Genomic DNA, 25,270 nt, shown 5'->3' on the forward strand with positions numbered 1-25,270 from the left:
TGCTATATGTGACCCTCTTTTATAGTTCTGAAGATATTATGATCACAGTTTCAGCAAACCAAATATATTAAACTTATGAAATTACATCTAATTATCTAATGAAAGTTATTGATAACCAATTGATCCATATATTATAAACAAGTAAAAACTATTTCAATAACTCAAAATAACCGTATACACACCCAGCTTTGCAACTGCAATGTGCATCGTCTAATTTCTTCCCATCAAAGTTGACATCAATGTTGATCTTGTGTGGGTCCTCCGTTTTCCTCTGACTCCGATATACTTCGGCTTTTATTAGCATATTTTCGCGTTCTTGTGCATATAATTTGACTGATTTAACATAAGAATCCTTCATAAACGCGACAGCCCGTAGTTTTTGCCGAAGGGACGGTGTATGTAACATGTATGATGCGGAAAAATCGTCTGGTATGTCCTTTAACGACATGATCCGCGCCATGTTGTTTATGCGTTTAATGTCGGGCTAGTTACCGTCGTCATGGTGGGCGGGGCTTACACGAAAATCGGCGATCCGCCAATTAGACTTCCTGGAAAAATTTGCTTAGGATAAAACATGCACCAAGAAAATCTTTTTCCGGATAAGACGACCTTGCTAAACCAAGAAAACATTTAAGTTTGACCGTAGTCCAAATGTTGGAATTTCGAAGGGTGTGCATAAAAAGCTGCATGTATTGCTGGACCTTTCTCTGCCGACACAAATGCCATTGGCCTACTGACGGATACGTTTTGAACGTTTCTGTACGACTGCATACCCGCGCAATTTATCTAAGGTCATAACGTCAATAATTACGTCATAGATGATGATAATGACCTTGACGTTGCAACGTCAACAATCTAGATGAGCCAGTACGTCATAGATGATAATAATGACGTTGACGTAACTTGTCCTTTTGCCGGATAATAAATTCAAAAATGGAAGAACATCATCAAATGAGGATATTATCCGCTGTGTTACTTGCTTTATTAACATTTTCACTTGTGTCTGCTGGCAGTCAGCCTTTTTACATGGTTGGAGAGGATGGGGGGTGTTCTTTGTCTAATCTAACAGCTGTAGAAGCCCCGGCAATCAACGTCCTTCCGTACGACAAAACTTTCCCCACCAAAGCAACAAGTTGTTCATTCTACTGGAATTCAGCACCAGGTAATTTTGTTATCATATGAAGCAGAGGAATATTTATGTATTAGGCACGACTCTGAGTTCTTGTAATGTTTGTCAATAAAAACGTCTCTCTTTTCAATGAAACATGTAGTCCGAAATATCTGACGTTTTCCTGGCTTTTTTATGATTTGGATATTTACCTGGCACGGTAAAATAATAATGATTAAAAAAAATCATAATCAAATCATAAAATAATTTAAAAAAGCCAGGAAAACGTCAGATATTTCGGACTATGAAACATGCAGTTCTAAGTTGGATAAAAGGATGAGTCTAGCCCATTAAATCTAAATCTGTATCTAAGCAAGGCTCACAATGTCATTGCTGTTTGTGAAAACTCGTATTAATCCAATCTGATTAAAATAAGATCTTTGATCCGCTCCGTTATTATGTCGCTTTGTGTAGCGACATAAAATCACACGTTTTTTCAACACTGAGTATTAAAATAATGAAATGAGTAATGCAGAAATAATCCTCTCTTACCTACTTGTACTTTAAAATTTTTAATAGTCCGAAATATCTGACGTTTTCCTGGCTTTTTTATGATTTTGATATTTAACATGCCTGGCACGGTAAATATTAAAATCATTAAAAAAAAAAAAAAAAAAAAAAGTTTCAAGTTTATATTTCTAATGGTCAAAAAGTATTTCCGCACTGCTAATTTTCACTATACAATTCATTGAATAATAGCATTTTAAAGTACTGACAAAAATATATTTCTACTGCAACCATCACAAATTTCATTTGTGAAAATTTCACAAATTGCCTAGATTTAAATCTGCTATTGATATTTTTTTCTATATATACAAATTTTAACACTCACTAGGATAACCATGCTGTAAGAACTTTATTTGAACTTAATCTTACACATTTCATATAAATTAGCATTAAAAACAAGTCTACCCCGTAATTTATAAATCGAACCACAATGAATAGATAGAAAATAACACTAAAAGTAGGATATGTCATGAATATTCTGAAAATTTTCTTATTGATAACATTAATCATCAAGCTTTAGCGAGGGTTTTTTTAAAATTTGAAAGTTGTAATAAATTGAATATGTAGTGAATATTATTTGTGCAGAAATACTTTCGACCTTTGAGTCCAGATAATTTTAGGGGCCAATCTACAATCTGTGGTTATAGGTTTTGATGTTAAAGAAGGGGGTACGAACCAAGACACTAGGGAACCGGGGGAGAGCTAGAGAGCCAACCCTCTCTCGAAAGCTCAAATGTTTTGAATGTAATGAAGCTTCTCCTCATCAAATTCTAATGGGGCAGTTTAATTTCATTCTGACAAAATATAAATTTCTTTTCATGCAAGCGATAGTATTACAGCGCCATTTACAAAACACGGACAAGTCACGGACGCACGAATGCACGAACACATATTCCCTACCAACATGCACAAAAAAAACAACAACAACAAACAAACAAAAAACACCCCCCCCCCAAAATAAAAAAAAATGCACGGAAAATGTTATCATCCGTGTAAAATGATTGATTGATTGATGTTCGCCACACACAACAATTTTTCAGTTATCTGGTGCCGGTGGCACCCAGTTTTTATTGGTGGAAGAGAGAACCCAGATACAATGTACCTGGGAAGAGACCACCGACCTTCCGAATGTAAACTGGAAAACTTTCTCACTTAAGTTACCGGCGCGAGCGGAATTCAAACCCGCGCCGAAAGAGGTGATAGGCCGTGTGATTTTAAAGGGAATCTTTTTATGTAAACAAACAAACCAGTGAAACGTTAATTTTTGTAATTTAAAGCATCTTCATTTTGTACAATCACAGATTTTAACTTTTAAATGATACGTTTTACTTAAAGTATACTTGAAATGTGATATATCTAATAAACTTGGATCAATATCCCTTTATTTTGAAAACTTCGTAAGCAATAACACGCCTCAATCTTTGTTTTCAAAACAAATAATAAACTCTCTATAATGAATAACCTTTTTTTTTTTTTTTTTTTTGGTGAAACCTTCTAAACATATTAGACTATAGAGTTTGATCATTTAAAGTGAAAAACAAAATTTGAGGGGAAATCGTGAATCAATCCCTTTAAGCGTGATGCTTTAACCACTCGAGTCCGTGCAAAATTAATCCGTGATTTGTACATTTTTTTCTCTATTTCCGTGCGTCCTTGACTGTGTTTACATCCAAAGAAATTTTCCTAAGGGATTTCATATAAAGCACCTTTGAGCGTACATAGTGTATGAAACGGGTGCTATATAAATATGGTATTATTTATTATTTTAATATTTATAGGTTATAGACTTTGTATGGGAAAATATGACGACCGAGTTTTTTGGCGCGTAGACGGACCGAGCTTGCGAGGTCCGTTCGCGACAAAAAACGAGGTCGTCATATTTCCCATACAAAGTCTATAACCTTTTTATTATATACTTTCAATTTCATTTAGAAACTAACAATAATTTTATTTCTAACAATAACTTTATCGGTTTAACTGATTAAAAGATGAAAAACACGAAAAATTTCAAAATTAACGGCGTAGAAATTTGATTGTGACGTAATGTTTGCGGGCCGGAATGTTTCCGGGCATATATCATGTGATATATGCCCGCAAACTTTTAAAGAAAAAAGAAGAGATGAAATTGAAAGTATATAATAAAAAACTTATAGATCTAGTTAAAAAAAATATGAATTAACCTTCATGAACTTTAGAAATGTCAGCGGTTGATGTCATAATGATTAGAATAATTAGTATGATGACTAATTTTGCAGAGATATAACGATTGGATTTCAAAGTAAAACATTTTAATATATGTACATGTACACTCAATCATCAAAAGTACATCTACACTGAGTGTAGACTTGAAACATGCCATTGTTGCAAGGGGATTGTTATATTTGAATTTTATTTTCTTTAGATACAGTATTGTGCCATTCAATTAGTGATCGTCCAAATTCAAAATGGCCACCTTCATTGCGCAACTCGCTTGAATAACTAAACTTGAAATAAAAAGAAAATAAACAACCATTTTTTCCTTACCTTTTTAGTTTCAGGCTCTGAATGCAGTCTACTAGGATATTTGTCCATACTTGTCTAATGGCCATCTCCAGTTCTTTATTTTCTTCTTTTTTTGTTTTTTTTGTTTTTTTTTGAGGTAATGATATTGTTGCCATTTTTTAGTTCTCGTAACTTGAGTCTAAGCCAGACATTTTCTATCAAAATCTGGAGTCTGGGCTGGACAAACCATGGAGTGAATGTTACTTTGTAATTTGAATTCCTGCACTATACGAGCTTTATGTATGGGCCCATTGTCGTCTTGGAATATATACTTCTAATCATTTCAAGGAAAATGCCGTGCAACAGGTTTTCATCAATTACAGTATTTCAATGTACTTTCGAAGGGGCGGATCCAGGAATTGTGGTTACCGGGGGGGGGGGGGCACTTTACGAGGCTGTGGGTCCAGGGCGAAGCCCTGGTGGGGGTCCAGGGGGCAAAGCCCACGGAAGCTCCTGGATTTTACAGATTTTATGGGGCTTGAAATATTTCTCCTATTAAGTCATTTGTACTATTTTCTTTTATTTTAATAAGGTGAAATCAATATTAAAATGATCCAAATTTTAAGGGGTTTTTGGAAAAAATTAAGTTCTCCCAATAAAGTAATTCAAGAAATCAAAGGATTTTGTCATTTATTTCTCCTTGAGTGGAAGAAATTATCGCTTCTTTTATCGTATAGTACTTTTTCCGAAACAAGATACAGCAATTTACCTTAAATTTGAAAATTTTAGGGGGGGGGGGGGCTGAGCCCCCTCTAAATCCGCCACTGTTTCGTGCATTTATATTGTCATCCACAACAGTAATTGTTCTCACACCGTTGAAAGTAACATAGCCTCATATCATTAAATTGAACTTGGGCGCGACTATAATAATGACGATGATGATAATTGGTTTTATATATAAGCGCTTTTCCCAGCGTATGCTGCTTAAAGCGCTTTACAATACATTATTACCCCGTCAGACCTTATATCAACCCGCACAATCCCCCTAAAATAGCCCTGCTTGTACAAAGTTCTTTGCACAGTTCGTTTGGAAACAGTTTCATATCATATATATACATGTATATTGATTAACAGTTCATCAGCAGCTACTCTATACGCAAGCATACAGAGCGCAGACAATACTAATTTAGTTAGTCTATGAATGTCTAAGAATAAAATAGCTCAAACAAAAATAGATTTCACCATTTCTCTGTTAAATATTTAAATGTATCAATCGTATGGTAGAATAAATAAATAATAATTGCATATCTGTCGAAATGCGCATCTGGTGCATCAAAATTGGTACCGTATAAGTTTTACATCTATGACCAAGTTCAAACATTTTTTTCCCGATAAGGTCAGTTTAATGTATACCACTGGGTGATACAAAGAAAATCTATGCTTTTACAACATCTATCGTCACCTACATATAAACACACCCTGTACCTACCCAAATATTCAGTAGAATACTGAATGTACCTCCATATTAGAAGAGTTGATATCTCTCAGTAAATCAGTAAATTTCGGGGCTTTCAATGCTGTGATTTTCTTTTCAGATTCTTTCATATCTGTACGAATAAATCTTGAGCAGAATACCTCATATGCTGCCTCCTGTGGTGAAGTATTTAAAACCAAGACAGAACAAAATGGATTGATAACTCAATATTGCGGAATCAACGGAAGCAGTGGTAATTCAAAATTAATTCTTCACAACCTTACCTTCCGCTGATTTGAAATTTTTCTGATCGAATGATGTTTTTTGTTTGATCGGTGCTTCTCTGTCGCCTATATACTTTGAAATTCTTTAGAACTACCGGATCAACATTAGCAATGCCGCCGGTTGGGATTTATTAAATATATATACATCAAGATTTTTTTTTTTTAATTTTTTAAATTTTTTTTTATTTAAAAATAAAAAAAATAAAATTGAAAAAAGAAATATATATACATCAAGATTTTGATTCCTCATTGATATAAATAGCAAAATTATCGAATATGAAAAGATGAAAATAACGAGCAGAAATTAATCCCATAATTCCTATGAAAATACAAAGTAGGACAAACACTAGACACCCTGAAAGTGGGATCAGTTGCCGAAGAGGAGTAAACATTCCCTGTTGACCGGTCACAACTGTCTTGATCAGGTAAACGCAGTAATCCTTAGTCAAAATTAAAATGTAAAGTTCACTGCTGGTATAAAAAATGTTAAACAGCATTCGACTTAATGACAGGTTGTAATTGTAATAAGACAGTAAAACGACCAGAAGTTGCGGAATGCTGACTTAAAACAAGACTGTTGAAACCCCTGTAACATTAATTTATTTGTCAGTAACCTTTCTCCATTTAAAACAGAGCATGCTCTTGCGTATCGAATCAGTTGAGAAAAGTGAAGATAAAAAACCTGCATATAGTGTTTATATTTCTCAACTGATTTGATACACAAGAACATGGTCTGTGCATGATACATTTTGAATGAAGACAAACTACTAACAGATACGTTGATCTTACAGAGGTTTCAACATTCTGGTTTAAAGTCAGACTTTCGTAAATTCTATGGGCTTTATAATAATCTAGTTTGCAACTTTTATACAAGCTACATATTGTATCACTTTATATGTACTGATTTTGTCTACGGATTACCCTCTTTACCATATCACGATTCAAGACTACAGTGGATCTGACCAGTTAACAATGTATGCTTACTCCTGATCTCACCTCTAGCATGTTCACTCTAACCATGTTTTACTGTAAGCAGGAATTCATGATAAGCGCATTTGCTGTAACTGCGTTTTACTGTAAGCATTAATTCGTTATAAGCGTGTTTGCTGTAACTGCGTTTTACTGTAAGCATTAATTCGTTATAAGCGTGTTTGCTGTAACTGTGTTTCAATGTAACTAGCATTAATTCATTATAAGCGTGTTCACTGTAACCATGTTTTACTGTAAGCGTGAATTCACTAATAAGCGCGTTTGCTGTAACTGTATTTTACTCTTAAATGTGAATTCGTTAAAAGTATGTTTACTATAACCATGTTTTACTGTATATTCGTGGATTCATTATAAGTGCGCTCGTTGTAACTGTTCTACGTTTTACTTTTAACGTGAATTCTTTACAGTGTATAAGCATGTTCACTATAACCATGTTTTACTGTTAACGTGAATTCTTTAGTGTATAAGCATGTTCACTATAACCGTGTTTTACTGTTAGCGTGAATTCATTACAGTGTATAAGCATATTCACTATAACCATGTTTTACTGTTAACGTGAATTTATTACAGTGTGTAAGCATGTTCATTATAACCATGTTTTACTGTTAACGTGAATTCTTTACAGTGTATAAGCATGTTCACTATAACCATGTTTTACTGTTAGCGTGAATTCATAACAGTGTATAAACATGTTCACTATAACCGTGTTTTACGGTTAGCGTGAATTCATAACAGTGTATAAGCATGTTCACTATAACCATGTTTTACGGTTAGCGTGAATTCTTTACAATGTATAAGCATGTTCACTATAACTATGTTTTACTGTTAACGTGAATTCTTTAGTGTATAAGCATGTTCATTATAACCATGTTTTACTGTTAACGTGAATTCTTTAGTGTATAAGCATGTTCACTATAACCGTATTTTACGGTTAGCGTGAATTCATAACAGTGTATAAGCATATTCACTATAACCGTGTTTTACTGTTAGCGTGAATTCATTACAGTGTATAAGCATGTTCACTATAACCATGTTTTGCTGTTAACGTGAATTCTTTAGTGTATAAGCATGTTCACTATAACCGTGTTTTACGGTTAGCGTGAATTCATAACAGTGTATAAGCATGTTCACTATAACCATGTTTTACGGTTAGCGTGAATTCATAACAGTGTCTAAGCATGTTCACTATAAATATGTTTTACTGGTAACGTGAATTCATAACAGTGTATAAACATATTCACTATAACTATGTTTTACTGTTAACGTGAATGCATTACAGTGTATAAGCATATTCACTATAACCGTGTTTTACTGTTAGCGTGAATTCATAACAGTATATAAACATATTCACTATAACCATGTTTTACTGTTAACGTGAATTCATAACAGTGTATAAACATATTCACTATAACCATGTTTTACTGTTAGCGTGAATTCATTACAGTGTATTCACTATAAACATGTTTTACTGTTAGCGTGAATTCATTACAGTGTATTCACTATAACCGTGTTTTACTGTTAGCGTGAATTCATTACAGTGTATTCACTATAAACATTTTTTACTGTTAGCGTGAATTCATTACAGTGTATTCACTATAAACATATTTTACTGTTAGCGTGAATTCATTACAGTGTATAAGCATGTTCACTATAACTATGTTTTACTGTGTGCGTGAATTTATAACAGTATATAAGCATATTCACTATAACCATGTTTTACTGTTAACGTGAATTCTTTACAGTGTATAAGCATGTTCATTATAACCATGTTTTACTGTTAACGTGAATTCATTACAGTGTATAAGCATGTTCACTATAACTATGTTTTACTGTGTGCGTGAATTTATAACAGTATATAAGCATATTCACTATAACCATGTTTTACTGTTAACGTGAATTCTTTACAGTGTATAAGCATGTTCATTATAACCATGTTTTACTGTTAACGTGAATTCTTTACAGTGTATAAGCATGTTCACTATAAATATGTTTTACTGTTAGCGTGAATTCATTACAGTGTATTCACTATAACCATGTTTTACTGTTAACGTGAATTCATTACAGTGTATAAGCATGTTCACTATAACCATGTTTTACTGTTAACGTGAATTCTTTACAGTGTATAAACATGTTCATTATAACCATGTTTTACTGTTAACGTGAATTCTTTACAGTGTATAAGCATGTTCATTATAACCATGTTTTACTGTTAACGTGAATTCTTTACAGTGTATAAGCATGTTCACTATAACCATGTTTTACTGTTAGCATGAATTCATTACAGTGTATAAGCATGTTCACTATAACTATGTTTTACTGTGTGCGTGAATCTATAACAGTATATAAGCATATTCACTATAACCATGTTTTACTGTTAACGTGAATTCTTTACAGTGTATAAGCATGTTCATTATAACCATGTTTTACTGTTAACGTGAATTCTTTACAGTGTATAAGCATGTTCACTATAAATATGTTTTACTGTTAACGTGAATTCTTTACAGTGTATAAGCATGTTCACTATAAATATGTTTTACTGTTAGCGTGAATTCATTACAGTGTATTCACTATAACCATGTTTTACTGTTAACGTGAATTCTTTACAGTGTATAAACATGTTCATTATAACCATGTTTTACTGTTAACGTGAATTCTTTACAGTGGATAAGTATGTTCACTATAAATATGTTTTACTGTTAACGTGAATTCTTTACAGTGTATAAGCATGTTCACTATAACCATGTTTTACTGTTAACGTGAATTCATTACAGTGTATAAGCATGTTCACTATAACCATGTTTTACTGGTAACGTGAATTCTTTAGTGTATAAGCATGTTCACTATAACCATGTTTTACTGTTAACGTGAATTCATTACAGTGTATAAGCATGTTCACTATAACTATGTTTTACTGTGTGCGTGAATTTATAACAGTATATAAGCATATTCACTATAACCATGTTTTACTGTTAACGTGAATTCTTTACAGTGTATAAGCATGTTCATTATAACCATGTTTTACTGTTAACGTGAATTCTTTACAGTGTATAAGCATGTTCACTATAAATATGTTTTACTGTTTACGTGAATTCTTTAGAGTGTATAAGGATGTTCATTATAACCATGTTTTACTGTTAACGTGAATTCTTTACAGTGTATAAGCATGTTCACTATAAATATGTTTTACTGTTAACGTGAATTCTTTACAGTGTATAAGCATGTTCATTATAACCATGTTTTACTGTTAACGTGAATTCTTTACAGTGTATAAGCATGTTCACTATAACCATGTTTTACTGTTAACGTGAATTCATTACAGTGTATAAGCATGTTCACTATAACCGTGTTTTACTGTTAACGTGAATTCTTTAGTGTATAAGCATGTTCACTATAACCGTGTTTTACTGTTAGCGTGAATTCATTACAGTGTATAAGCATATTCACTATAACCATGTTTTACTGTTAACGTGAATTCTTTACAGTGTATAAGCATATTCACTATAACCATGATTTACTGTGTGCGTGAATTCATAACAGTGTATAAGCATGTTCACTATAACCATGTTTTACTGTAAGCATGAATTCATTACAGTGTATAAGCATATTCACTATAACCATGTTTTACTGTAAGCATGAATTCATTACAGTGTATAAGCATATTCACTATAACCATGTTTTACTGTTAACGTGAATTCATTACAGTGTATAAGCATATTCACTATAACCATGTTTTACTGTTAACGTGAATTCATTACAGTGTATAAGCATATTCACTATAACCATGATTTACTGTGTGCGTGAATTCATAACAGTGTATAAGCATGTTCACTATAACCATGTTTTACTGTTAACGTGAATTCTTTACAGTGTATAAGCATGTTCATTATAACCATGTTTTACTGTTAACGTGAATTCATTACAGTGTATAAGCATATTCACTATAACCGTGTTTTACTGTTAACGTGAATTCTTTAGTGTATAAGCATATTTACTATAACCATATTTTACTGTTTAGCGTGAATTCATTACAAACATGTTCATTGTAGCTGTGTTTTACTGTCATTATTTTACCATTCTCTGTGAGTACAGGAGCCATGGTTTATACAATCTTAATTCCTTTGGAAGGCATGATGTTATATTTTCATAAACATAAACCTCTCTATTCCCTCGTGGAAGACATTAATTGGACATTCTAAATCTAACTAAGGTGACATGTTTTGGATCATGAAAATGTGGCCTGGTCAGAACGGTTTGATGGGCTTTGACAAGATACTGCAGTTTATAGAATCTCAGTTGGTACTTGGTAAAGTACCTGCCGTGGGACCCAGGGATCTGACTTTGGTTTTGTCCAAACTTTGTGTCTTAACCTTTTATTGCGGGAGGAGGGGGAAGGCTTCCCCTTTAAATGCAAACAAAACACTTTTTGTCATTTTGGAAATTCATGCAAAATGAGTGAAAGTGTGTAATTCACTCTTTCGATGATGAAATAACACGTCATATGCAGTGTTTTAACGAGTCACGAAATAAAACTTTGGTGTAATGAGCCACCTTAACTACAATGTTTAAATCTCTTTCTCGTCAATTTTATTTTCCCTTTTTTCCACTACAGAAAGATGCAGACAGAGATATATCCAATATTTACTTTAAAAGTTCTACTAATTATAATGTACAGAAAAACACAGCGACAGCAGGTTCACATCACTCGTGCAGAGAAGTGATTTTCATTCCCCACTGCTTTAAAACAATTTACAATCACCGATATTTCCTCTATTTTTCTGCAATGCTTACTACCTTCATCAACCGATGAAACAACAAAGAAAGAACTTTATAGTTTGATAATTTTTGAAAACTTATTGGATATAATGATTAACGTTTAATTGTTTGTCCCCTGCACTTCGCTATAAGCATGTTTTACTGTATATATGTGATTTGAAATGTTCGTTTTATAAATTCCAATTTATTGTTTATTACAAATTGTTTAACTTGCATTTTGTCAATCAATCCATATTTTCTTTTGTCTAGAAATATTTGTGGCGAAGTCGAGTGAATTTTATTTGACATACGACATAGCGGCAGGCACTCAATACAGCGGCTGGAAATTCTCTTTACTCATCACGCCATACATCATGAATGACGACGCCGAGTTGTGTCGATCACCTCCCTATACCTTCCGCTGTTTAGCTGGCGAGTAAGTATATATATATCTTTTTATTTACCAGATTCAATTCTTACACAAACTTATATTCATCCACGTTCAGGTCATTGAATAGGCATGAAAGCGACTGTGTTTGATTTTACAGCTTGGACAATGATATCATTTAATGTTACATGTTACACGCTTTTTCAGTGGTTGAAAAAATATTGGAATATCGTATTCAAGGGACAAACTCCCCGTCGAGGCCTCATTACGTCACCTACGAATAGACCTCTCCTATGTGACGCACCACAATATACATATTTGTATATTGTGAGTCCGCGATTATCACGCAGACAAATTACACTAAAGAAGTAGTTCGCAGTTAAAAGTTTGAAGATATTAATATTAAGAGCATTAATATAAAAGTATGGATTTTATTTTAAACATAAAATGATCAAAATATCATTAAAAAGTAGGGAGACTCTGTTCAAATTATTGTTTAAAGTAATGAACTTGATGTTTACGTTCTTGTTTTGAAAGTTGTTTACGTTTGACGTTATGTTTTTTCGTCATTCTACAGTGACGTCACAGTATACGCGGCCTAAAAAATCGCTATCCCATAATGCCTAAGTGGAAGAGTTTGGTTTGTGAGCAAACGAACTCTGGTGGAAGTTTGATTCAAGGAAGAAGAACAAATAAATGGCACGAACTACTTTCTATTGGAATGTTGGGGATTCCTCTGGATGCTTCGTATTTATATATAGATTAGGGAATCCTGAAAAGAAACACTTCACAGTTCTATCGATCTATATAAATTTATTAAACAAAAACAGATATCAAATATAAATAATAATTATGCAAAATGAAATATACATGGCTATTTGAGGACACCCCCCCCCCCCTCCAACCCCAACAACACACGTCTGCTTCTGCAATTCCGGGCTGAGAGTTAAATGTATTCAACCGGGAATGACAATAGTCCAGTTTGCACCATGCGACAACTTCTTTCATGTCACAAACCTAAATACCAGATACACCGCACACCGCCTCAGAGATACTGCAATATCGCAGCCTTGAACGACTATGGTTTCGAACTTCGGCATAATATGTTCATGAGTGGGTACCGAAACGAGGCTTCCGTACGACGTCACGCCTTAGGCAATCACTGATAAAACTCGAAAAACCCTATGTAACACTCACTTGTCCACCTGGAAGCCGTGACAACCTTCAAGAGAACCCTAACTGGCATCCAACATGCCCCATCTTGATTATGCACGTGTCCAACGCTTTCCGTTAGTACCGACATCGAACTTTGCACTTAATTCCAGTTCCACTCAACAAAATTTGTGTAATTTTCTCTCAACAGGACTTATCTCTAACTCATTCTTTTAAAACTGCATTCTTCAGTCCACAAGAAACCCGTTTGCTCAACAGTAAACGACAGTTTGTGGAAGTCGCCATTAGGCCTAACAGATTTAGGGTTATTTTTTTTTTAGTTGTGTATTCACAAATTACTACGCCCATCTCGAAATGACATAGAATGTAGTCCAAGAATAACTCGCTAATTCAACTCAAATCAAATGTTTTATCATATAAACTCAATTTTTAAAAAAATATTAAATGATACGGAATGTATTTATTATTTTTTCGTTGGATGGAGGTCTACTACGAAAAAAAAAAGACCTTTTTTTTTTTCGTGGTATACCTCCATCCAACGAAAAAATAATAAATTCATTCCTTAAATTCCATTGAATAGATATGCTCTGAAGTTTCATATTTCATCAAAAAGACACCCGGAATACCCAAGGAATTAAATATTCAAAAATACAAGAAGGGGGTACCGGAAGTCTTATCCACAAGCACCTGTGATGCAACATACTCTGTAAATATTTATGGTGTTCGATATGAGACCCTTTTTATTGAACCTTAGCTGCAGGAATCCTTATATAGCTAACTATGTTACTCTGCGTCATAGTGACATTGATTTTAATTCTCTTTCAGATGTATTCATCATTCTCTTCAATGTGATGGAGCTAGAAACTGTTGGTTAGTTTTTGATGAAAGGGACCAAAATTGCCCTCTAGTTAATACTACCACCAGCACTACCACCACCACGGTGCCCCCTGCCACCACCAAGTCAGTCACCACAACCGAAACTGTCACCACCACCGAGTCAGTCACCACCACCAAATCCGCCACCACTACTGAGTCCCCCGCCACCACCAAATCCGCCACCACTACTGAGTCCCCCGCCACCACCAAATCTGCCACCACTACTGAATCCCCCGCCACCACCAAATCCGCCACTACCACCGAATCGCCTCCCAAAACAACCATCACCATTAACTCCGCCAATTCGCCTGTCAAAATGTTATTCGCAAAAACGGTAATGAATTTATGTTTCTAATAGTAATGGTATAACTTCTATTATTTAAACAGGATAGCACAATATTAGTATCAAACGATTATATAGGTTACATCGTAGTCCTGCATAAAACATAAATACGAGAATAGATAGAAATGTTATAAAATGAAAATATATATACTAGCGGAAAAAAGAAACTGTACATTATTTAATATACGAAAAAATAATAATAATAATAAAAAAAAGAAGAAATTTTGTAATACTGTTGAAAAATGTATTCGTTACAACATTTCTTAATTCATTAATGTTAACGTCGAATAACGTCAATTTCAGCACACTCGAAAGACTGATATTCGAACTTGAATTAACAAAGTTAATAACGCGTGTGACCACCATTTGCATTCACGCATGCTTGACAACGGCGCCAATTTCACTGGCTGATTTGGTAAACGGCGTAGACGTCGTTCCATTTCATCCCAGACGTGCTCGATCGGCGATAAATCTGGGGAAACAGCTGGCCAAGGCAAGACATGGACATTCTAATGAACAAAGAAGTCCCTGACAACACGTGCAACATGTGGCCTTGCGTTGTCTTGCTGCAGAGTGATGTGATTTTGCTGTCTCTATATGAAGGGTATCACATGACGCTGAAAAATTTCGTCTCGATAGTGTACGCCGGTGAGATTTCCATTGACAATTTGTAGAGGAGTCCTTCCACGTGCTGTTATTCCACCCCACACCATAACGCTACCTCCACCGAATTGTCGACATTGCACAACACAAGCGTCCTGGTACCGCTCCCCAACGCGACGATACACTCTACAAAGGCCGTCACTGCTATTCAAATGAAATCTGGATTCATCAGTGAACAGAATATTGGCCCAGTCCTGTATTCTGAATCGCATATGTCGTCTGCACTACGCAAATCTAGCGATACGATGGCGTTGAAGCAGTATTGGGCGCACCGCTGGACGTCTTGGTCTGATATTGTGCTCGAGCAGACGATTACGCACAGTTCTTGGACTGATTGGTCGAAGTCCAGGAATGCTACGAGCAGTCAAACTTGCTGTCTGGAAACGATTTCTCAGGTGCACAAGTCTAAATGTGGTTGTCCTGTCGAAGCGACGTCACACGAGGACGCCCAGAACGTGGTCGTCCCGAGTGTTACCAGATTGTTGGACACGTCTCCATAATGACTGGATATTGTTCCGATGAACTCCAAAGTGTCTTGCTACGATATCTTGTGCCATTCCAGCACGATTACGTTGGTTTTCGCTGAGTCGTGGCATGACAGAAGGGTAGCTTTTGTCAATCCTTAACGAATAGTGTCCAAACAAACCTTTTACACTTCTTACTCCAAACAGTATTGGCCAGTAAAACTCGTGCGTACGAACACTTCAATAAACAACATGTGTTTACTAACCATGAAAAAGTCCGTGCATCTGAGTCGGGTACTATCCGATATTATTAAAAAAACTTTTACTAAATTCTATAATGCAGTTTCTTTTTTCTGCTAGTATACATGAAATATATTTATACATGATATCACTAAAAATTATGCATGCATATTCAAATCGTCAATAAAAAATAACATGATTAAAAATATTATACGATTAAAACAAGAATTTATCGATGTGTAAACTCTGGACATTTTACTCAAACTGAATAAAAGTGCGAAGTGTTGTTTGTGAGTAAAATGTCCGGAGTTTACACATCGATAAATTCTTTAAAAAAGGATGTTTGATTTTTATAATTCCAATTCATTCACTTTATTAACAATTGCAAAAATTTGAATAGTTTCCCCGCACTATGTTATTTGTTTTCAGGCGTGTATGAATACATCGGGTTTTCGGATTTATTGCTGGGTAAACTCTTGTTCAGCTTTATTTTTGTCCAATCAAAACAATTGTAATAAATAACATTGTAATTATATGCATATATGCATTATATATTTAAATCATAATGTTGCAAATTTAAATGCTGATTCAAAGATGAAAGAGAACTACAGGTTCTGACAGACTATATAAGGCAACTGATTTCATAAAATTGTGGAGGATACCGTAAAAGACTGTATATTTATAATATTTGGTAAATAGAAAATCCAACTATCACTACTAATTGTTGTCCTTGTACTAACTTAGCTGACAAAAATAGAAATAGTCATATATTCTGGTGTCACATTTTTCTTCGAATAAAAATCAAACAACATTTCTATAAATGAAAATAATCAGGCACAGGCATGCATTTTAAAATACTAAAATATTAACAGCTTAAGTTATTTTCACATTCAAAATAATTCTGCCAGTCCCATTTCTGTAATTCAAAAAGTCTATCAACAAAACCTTGATTTTAATGAAGCACTTAACAGTGGATCGAGAATAGAAATAAGGAAAGATAACTTTCTGATAAGGCTGCGTTTGACATACCAGGTAGAATTTCTCAGATGACGTAAAAGCCTAATGTCTGTCAAGGTTTCTTGTATTTAAGATTATGTGTTCAGACCAAGGGAGCCATTCATCTATTTGTACATCAAGACGTTTGGCAGTTTTAACAGTATCTGAAACAATATCACCCTATATGCGGACATTGTACTGTGAAATATTTCATTTAAAAATGGAAACAAAATTAAGAAAGAATTTGAATAAAAAGCATTAATACTATCATTTATGTAAGAGTACTTTTAAGAGTTTTAAAAATTATATAAATGTATTCATGGATTATCGTTTTTAGGATTTACTAGTGGATGTGTCCGGGTACAATTGCGGCATAACTTAATTGAAATAATTCATTTTAAAATGAGCAGGTTCGCCTAAAAATCTTACAAGTGTTATGTGCAACATGTATATCGAGGAGAAAACACAGGGCATTTTTTTTAGGACGTCACCCGAGTCTGTTTATGGAAGAGATGCTTCAGACACAGGGGACCAACAGTGTTATCAAACATGAATTGACGAAGTTTAAAACAGAAACATTATTTATTCCCAAATTAGACTGATGCATGTGTACTTGAAAATTTTATTAGTTTTATACCAGATTGTAATATTGAAATATATTTAAACACGGGAATCTCAATGCCTTTGGCTCCCATTAGGACGAATTGAAAACCTGAAAGCGACCAACATACCCCTTTTTTCACGCCCCTCTAAATTGATATCCTAAATCCGCCCATGATTGTAAGGTAATTTGTATTGAAATTCATTGATAAAATATTGAAGTACCATCACGATGCTATGCAAATGAAGCAAACATGTCATGACATGTAGGTTTTGAGTTTCAATAGACTGTAGAAACTAAAACACAGAATGCAATGACAAGGTATACCCCGGATCTATGTCACGTGCTGGTGGCGATATATCATTTACTGTGCATGTCTTTGTACATTACAGATTTTAAACAAAGTAAAAACCAAGATATACATATATAGATAACTATTTGCAACTGTAGCATATTCAAACCAAAATAACTTGTTTTTATCAATTTACTTATTCCATTGCTATCTGGAAACTCATAGTGAGTTACTTTTGTATTTTACACCTGTCATTCCGGGGAGTGTTTGTATAAAATCGTAAATTCATCATATTTGTTTGATAATGCACAAAAGTGAAACATATTGATGATAATAATCAAGATTCTTTATTTTTCCTCAATATGAGAATTCTATCTGCATTATACCTCAATATGAGAATTGTATTATACCTCAATATGAGAATTCTATCTGTATTATACCTCAATATGAGAATTCTATCTGTATTATACCTCAATATGAGAATTCTATCTGTATTATATCTCAATATGAGAATTCTATCTGTATCATACCTCAATATGAGAATTCTATGCAACGTGTAATCGGATACACAGTTGAATCACCTGGTTTTGGTTGATACAAAACAAGCAAGTAAATCAGCATTCAAGGAGAATGGAAATGCAACATCTGTTCATCATATTTCTGTATTTCGCTGTTTGTAAAATATACCTTGTAATACGTTGAAGGCGCGGTGTTACTTTTAGGGCGATCTCAACTACCTACTTGTAGAAGAGCGGACTACAAAATGCATTTTTGTAGTCTTGCTTTGTTTCGGTATGATAAACATTTTATGGGTACCTGTAAAATGCGAAACGAAATCGAAACGAAACGAGGTCTACCGAAACGAAACGAAATATACCGAAACGAAACCCATCGAAACGAAACAGATTATATAACCGAACTCTTTTAATTATAATGATTAAAAATGGTAAATTGGGCCCCTGTGAAAGTTACCACATATAAATAAAATTTCCCTCCCCTTTGATATAGGCTTTCGGCTTGACTGATATAAAGTTTTAAAAGTTGGAGGGGGAGGATGAGTAAGCACAAAGTACATATCTGAAGTTGATTAAATACCATGTGCAATTAGTTTTGGATCCATAAATTTCAGAGCGGAGGGTTACAGTCTCAGAGGTCTGAGGAAACACTAAATGAGGGGTGGGGTAGTTGGCGTTGGATCCACCTTTGGGCATAGATACATTGTTTGAAGAAGTAAATAGTATACCATATTATATGAATGCAATTCGGTAAGATATATATATATATATATATATATATATATATATATATATATATATATATATATATATATGTGTGTGTGTGTGTGTGTGTGTGTGTGTGTGTGTGTGTGTGTGTGTGTGTGTGTATTATTAAAAATTATTGATATGTAGTGAGTCTAAAGATAACTCTATACATTTGGGGTTTTGCTAAGACGGGGAATTGAAAACGGGACGGAAAACGGATTTTTTTAATGCAATAATATCAGGAGGAGGTCAGCATTTTGTAAAATCAAAAGGCTTATGAACAAGGGAAGCAGAAATTACAAAGAGAACGGGAGGACATACTCAGAATCCAACGTTTGATATACTACATATAAATACACAATATTCACATGTATACATAGATTTGTCATTAGAGCAAAAAATACTGAAATATGTATCTATACCCAAAGGCGGATCCAACGCCGGCGACTCCACCCCTCGTTCAGTGTGTTTCTCCAGACCTTTGACCTGTGAGACTGTAACTCTCCGTTCGGAAATTTATGAATCCGAAATTAATTGCACATGGTATTTAATTAACTTCGGATATGTACTTTGTGCTTACTCCCCCCCCCCTCCCACCTTCCAACTTTTAAAACTTTGTATCAGTCAAGCTGAAAGTCTACATCAAAGGGGAGGCGAATTTTATCTATATGTGGTAACTTTCACAGGGGCCTAGACACCATTTTTAATTATTATGATTAAATGAGTTCGGTTATACAATCTGTTTCGTTTCGGTAAATTTCGTTTCGTTTCGGTAGATTTCGTTTCGTTTCGTTTCGCACTTTACAGGTACCCACATTTTAATGCTTCCTCACTATCATGCAAAAATGTATAACATACTTTAAGAAATCTATTATTCAGAACTTTTAAACATGTTTATATTAAGAAATTTAACCTAAAGATCAATAATGAATTCTAATTTCGCCATTAATCTTTGTTAGCGCATTGGAGCCCAGAACATCTTGTGAACATTCCATATCAAAGTCTGATCCATCGTCAGGCTTTTCATTTCACAGTGATAATTTTTGTCGTATTCTTTACAATTAATTGTGTCAGCTGCAACGAAAAATGTTAGAAAGCCCTCTAATCGGATGTATTTTTCTCAAGAGTTGGTTGAGCTTTTTGTAAAATGCAATGACTTGAAGTTTATTTCTCGAGCATTCGTCAGTGTTATTTGTACGTCGGATTTTGAACATTAGGGTTGTGTAATAGGTATTAATGGTGTGTTATGGATATTACGCGTGATTCGGATATTAGGAGGGAGTTTTGAGACGTGTTACGGGTATCATGGGCGTGTGTCTGGTATTACTAGGAGTGTGTTGGGGGCGTGTTATGGGCATATGTCTGATGTTACTAGGAGTGCGCAGGGCGTGTTACGGGTATTATGGGCTTATGTCTGGTATTACTAGGAGTGTGTTGGGGTGTGCTATGGGTATTATGGGCGTATGTCAGGTATTACTAGGAGTGTGTTGGGGGCGTATTATGGGCATATGTCTGATGTTACTAGGAATGTGTTGGGGGCGTGTTATGGGTATGATGGACATATGTCTGATATTACTAGGAGTGTGTTTGGGGCGTGTTATAGGTATTCTGGGCGTATATCTGATATTACTAGGAGTGTGTTGGGGGCGTGTTGCAGGTATATGGGCCTACAGAGTATGTCTGGTATTACTAGGAGTGTGTTGGGGGCGTGTTACGGGTATTATGGGCGTTTGTCTGATATTACTAGGAGTGTGTTGGGGGGCGTGTTACGGGTATTATGGGCGTATGTCTGATATTACTAGGAGTGTGTTGGGGCGTGTTACGGGTATTATGGGCGTATGTCTTGTATTACTAGGAGTGTGTTGGGGGCGTGTTACTGGTATTAGGGACCGTGATCTGTTGCCGATAACCTCTCATATTCGTAGCGTCAGTTGAGTGACAATACAGGGCCGTAAATTAACCTTCAATTTGGAGGAGGCAGGAAATTAGGCGAGGGTCTGGGGGCCGCCCAGGCCCCTAGACGCTGAGCACATTTTGTGCACACTGAACACGTTTCGTGCAAAATCCTTGATTCTAGGGCCTTCTAAGATGTTACTTGACTAACACATTCTAAAAGAAAGATTTGGAATGCTTTTTAAGGGAGGTATCATGTTCTTAGTTATTGGAAACAACATAAATTCTAATGAACTTTAAATTTTAATTTTTTTTGGCTCAAAAGTTGGAGGAGGCAGCTGCCTCCTCCGCCTCCATGTAATTTACGGCCCTGCAATATTAGTTTCATTTCACATGTTTTCCTTTATGCAATTTTTCGAATATAAAAATGATTGGCATATAAGCATGTAAAGCGAATTGAAGAAATGTCCTTGGTTCCTTGATATAAGTTGAATTCAGCATCCTATGTCGACCGATCACTCCTGCTGTGAGTCCTATATGTTGATCAGGTAAACGGAGAATCGGTGTGTAAAGAACGACCTAGCTATTGGTATGAAACATGTCAGACAGGTTGTATGGTTATATGAGATCGTTATAACGACCATAGAATTTACGAAATCTGACTGTAAATGAGACTGTTCAAACCCCTTCATCAGCATGTTTGTCAGTAGCCTGTCTGGATGTAAAAACTGATCATGCGCAAAATATGCCTTTGTGTATCGACATATTAACACCACATACGGGTGATTATGGAATATTGGTACATGAATATGGGAAATTAACAAAAAGACTCTGAAGTCATTCTGTTTGTCAAAAAGTTAAGATGTTATTTTGCCATTAACATTTATGTTAGATAGAATATCCAAGTATGAAGCAGATTTGGAAGACTCTGTGGTGTCTTTTATTCGAGTTCACTGGGATATATTGAATCGACATATGAATGGAAATGGTTATTTTTGATAAATAAAACGTCGTCAGTGTATCAAAATGTCGAGTTGAAGGCCACAGCTAGATATTTTTTTCTTCTCATGTAGAGGCTTTTGAATAAAACCTGTCTCGTAGGTCTATATAAACAGGTGAGCTATTAAAGGAACACAATTCGTGTCCATGGAATCCCAACAGACTGTTTGAAGACATGACAAAAGATTACGAATATAATGTCAATGAGGAACTCCAGCATCTTTTTACCATCAACTTCATAGCACTTGTGCTTAGAATTAGAATACATGTAGATTTAACAAAGTAATATTTTAGATGACTGTCACAACATGTGAATACAATGTATTTCCTTTTCCCATTTTTATTGAGACGGAGCTGTCCACGATGTCAAAAAGCCTACTCTTTAATCTGTCATGAGGAATGTTAAGACGAGGAATCTTAAAAATCATTTTAGTTACACACTTTGTGAAATGAAAGAGGTTCACACCTAAGTTTTGGAGTAATGTGAATTTTGGGAAGTGTATTTTTGATTTCTACATTGAAGGAGAAGTAGGAAATTGACAAGAATAACTGGGATTGCAATGCTTGTTATTGAGTTACAGTGTTCTAAACGTGACCTTTTTGCACTTAAGATTAACTCAAGATTTATTCAAACAAACTTGATGTGTCTGTTAGTGTCAACACAACATAAGAAACACAAATCAATCATTATGTAAAATACATAATGTCTTCCAACAATACAGATAAAAAAGCTTAATATAAGTAATGGAAATAAATAATGACCTTTTTGTACTTGATATACGAAAAAATTCATGATATCAAATTTGAGATTTTGAAAGGACATATTAGGAGTAATATCAACATCTAAAATTTCACTTAATTTTCAAGGTCTTGTCTTAAAACTTAAAATGAAACTTTAAAACGTTGTATATTATATGTGAGATAAAATGAAAGGTAAATATAACGAACAGTGATCAATCTCATAACTCCTACAAGCAATACAAAATAGATAGGTGGGCAAACACGGACCCCTGGACACACCAGAGGTGGGATCAGGTGCCTAGGAGGAGTAAGCATCCCCTGTCGATCGTTGAAATTTTCGGCGAAAATACCGAATTCTTATACGAAATTTCGAGTAAATTAATCTAAACTTTTTAAAGAATCGTTGTTTTGTTTGGAAAATATATCAACAAAAGAATTAGATTACAACATCTGAATTAGTTCCAAGTCTGAACTACTTTGTTATGTAAATTATAAAACTGATATACAAGTATAGGAGTATGGAAGGTGAAGATAACGAACAGTGATCAATCTCACAACTCCTATAAGCAATACAAAATAAATAGTTGGGCAAACACGGACACCTGGTCACATCCTCCATGAACTCTATATCTCAATCAGGTAAACGAAGTTATCCGTAGTCAAAATCAGTGTACCAAGAACGGTCTAACAATCGGTATGAAACACGTCAGACAGCAATTGACCCAATGATAGGTTGTATTGACAAATTAGATCGTTATAACGACCATAGAATTTGCGAAATACTGGCTTTATATAAAAATACGTACTGTATAAATAAATGAAACAGAAACTTTGATATCATGCAGATTTAGAACTTTTTGAGTAATGAATTCTTCCGCCACAAAATATAATCCCTGTCAAACCCTTTCAAGATTTGAATCGATACAAACATTTTCAACTGGATAGATCTAGAGTTCAGTAATATATGTGTAATATGTTGTAATGGGATCAATACTGAAACAGTAGTTGTAGCATCCTGTGCACTTGCGCTTAAAAGCTCAGTGCCCTTTCCTCAAAACATCTTACGATTATGATGAAAATTTTAAAACACTAATTCTTTTGCAATTCTTCACTCATATATTGTGAATGAAGAAACTAAGTATAAAAATAGATGAAAAACCATGCGTTCTTACTCAGGCAATAGTTGCTCTCAGTACAAGAGAGGGACAGAACTTTTATCTTAGTCGTAAGTTTTGTTGTTGTTGTGAAAATGACCACATGAGCTAACTTCCTTAATGGTTAATGCAAAGAGCCTCACGTGGTGTATATTCACACGATAATCATCGACAGTTGTAACGAAGCATTACGTGTATATACACATGATTTGACTAAGATTTGAATTATATGATGAAACTGTTCAGAAGAACGACGTGGTCTAACAATGAGAATTTTATGTATTTCAGGAGGTGCTAACTATGTGGGAAGAATTTGGTACAATAGTGGGTATAACAGCTGGTCCTATTGTAGTCTCTATGTGCATCATCGCATGTATTGTGTGTGGATGTAGAAGAAGGAATGCTGGCCGTAAGAAGCCCAGTGTAAGAGATGCCCAAACCTCAACAGAGGACATTCAGAACGTGTATCAATGCTCAAGTCGTGGGAACAATGTTTAGGATAAACGATGTTTTATTTTCATAAATATCATATCTTTCATTATTTTCATGACATACTTTGATTTCTTTTGTACGTGATATACACATGGATATGTATTGGATATCAAGATAAAGCTAATTAGGAGGCGTGCTTGTTTAAAGTATTAGGCGTGTTTCGTGTTCCTCAGTCTGGTGTTCAATGAGTGTATGAAAGTAGAAGTAAACCACATATATTCAGATTTGTTCTTCGTTGTGTTTGATTGATAGATTGATCACTGTATGTTATCTTTACCTTTCATTGTCGAGGAAGTTTCTGTCGAGGGGAACAATAAACTTGATATTGTCCGAATAGTCAGTAAATAGGTGTTTTATTATACCGAAGTAGATTTTATCTATGTCAGACATACCAAAGTGAAGTAAACTAACATTCAGCATTAGCCTACATGGAATCGACCGACGGGATCCGAGTGGTAAACTAATTAGAGTTATCAGACTATGACGTCACAGAAAAGAAAACGCGGGAAAATATAGCATCCGGTAAATAGTTTCGAGACTATTTCCCTAGGGTGAGATAGTTCAGAAACTATTTCACGGCTAGCGTTATCCAGAAGAAATAGCAAATTTATTCACCTAACATTTATATAGCAAAAACATTCTGAGGTATAATAAATAAATATATATATATTGCCTATATGGTCGAGCGGTCTAGTGCGCTGCTTACACGCTGCTAGGATATTTGGTTCCGCAGGTCGTGAGTTCAACCCCGGGTAGGGGCGGAAGTGGGTATCCAATTAAAGTGAAATATTTTGTGCTTTATATAAAATATATCTTCACTTAGGCCAGTTATGTTCATTTAAGAGCTCATTGCAATTTCCATGCTTTATATATATATATATGTATATAATATGTTTTACGGCGTGACCGTGTTTGAGGGCGAAGCAAAAAATTTTGGCATTAATATCTATATCCAAAACAGGACAAAAATAACCCGAAGTTATCACGAGGACAGAGCTGTATCAAAGCATCCTAATTTTGGACATTTGATCCGCCTA

At 34.7% G+C, this 25,270-nt stretch overlaps 1 protein-coding gene across 1 annotated transcript; it reads left to right on the top strand.

The window, feature by feature from the left end:
• Window positions 1-882: 882 nt before the first annotated feature.
• LOC125675317 (uncharacterized) lies at window positions 883-24,931 on the top strand. The gene is made up of 5 exons (XM_048912847.2): window positions 883-1,162; window positions 5,752-5,883; window positions 11,927-12,092; window positions 14,043-14,427; window positions 24,030-24,931. The coding sequence occupies exons 1-5, from the start codon at window positions 934-936 to the stop codon at window positions 24,237-24,239; spliced, it is 1,122 nt and encodes a 373-aa protein (XP_048768804.2). The 5' UTR covers window positions 883-933; the 3' UTR covers window positions 24,240-24,931.
• Window positions 24,932-25,270: the final 339 nt, after the last annotated feature.

This window comes from Ostrea edulis, chromosome 3, assembly GCF_947568905.1.
Source record: "Ostrea edulis chromosome 3, xbOstEdul1.1, whole genome shotgun sequence".
Classification (NCBI taxonomy): Eukaryota; Metazoa; Mollusca; class Bivalvia; order Ostreida; family Ostreidae; genus Ostrea; species Ostrea edulis.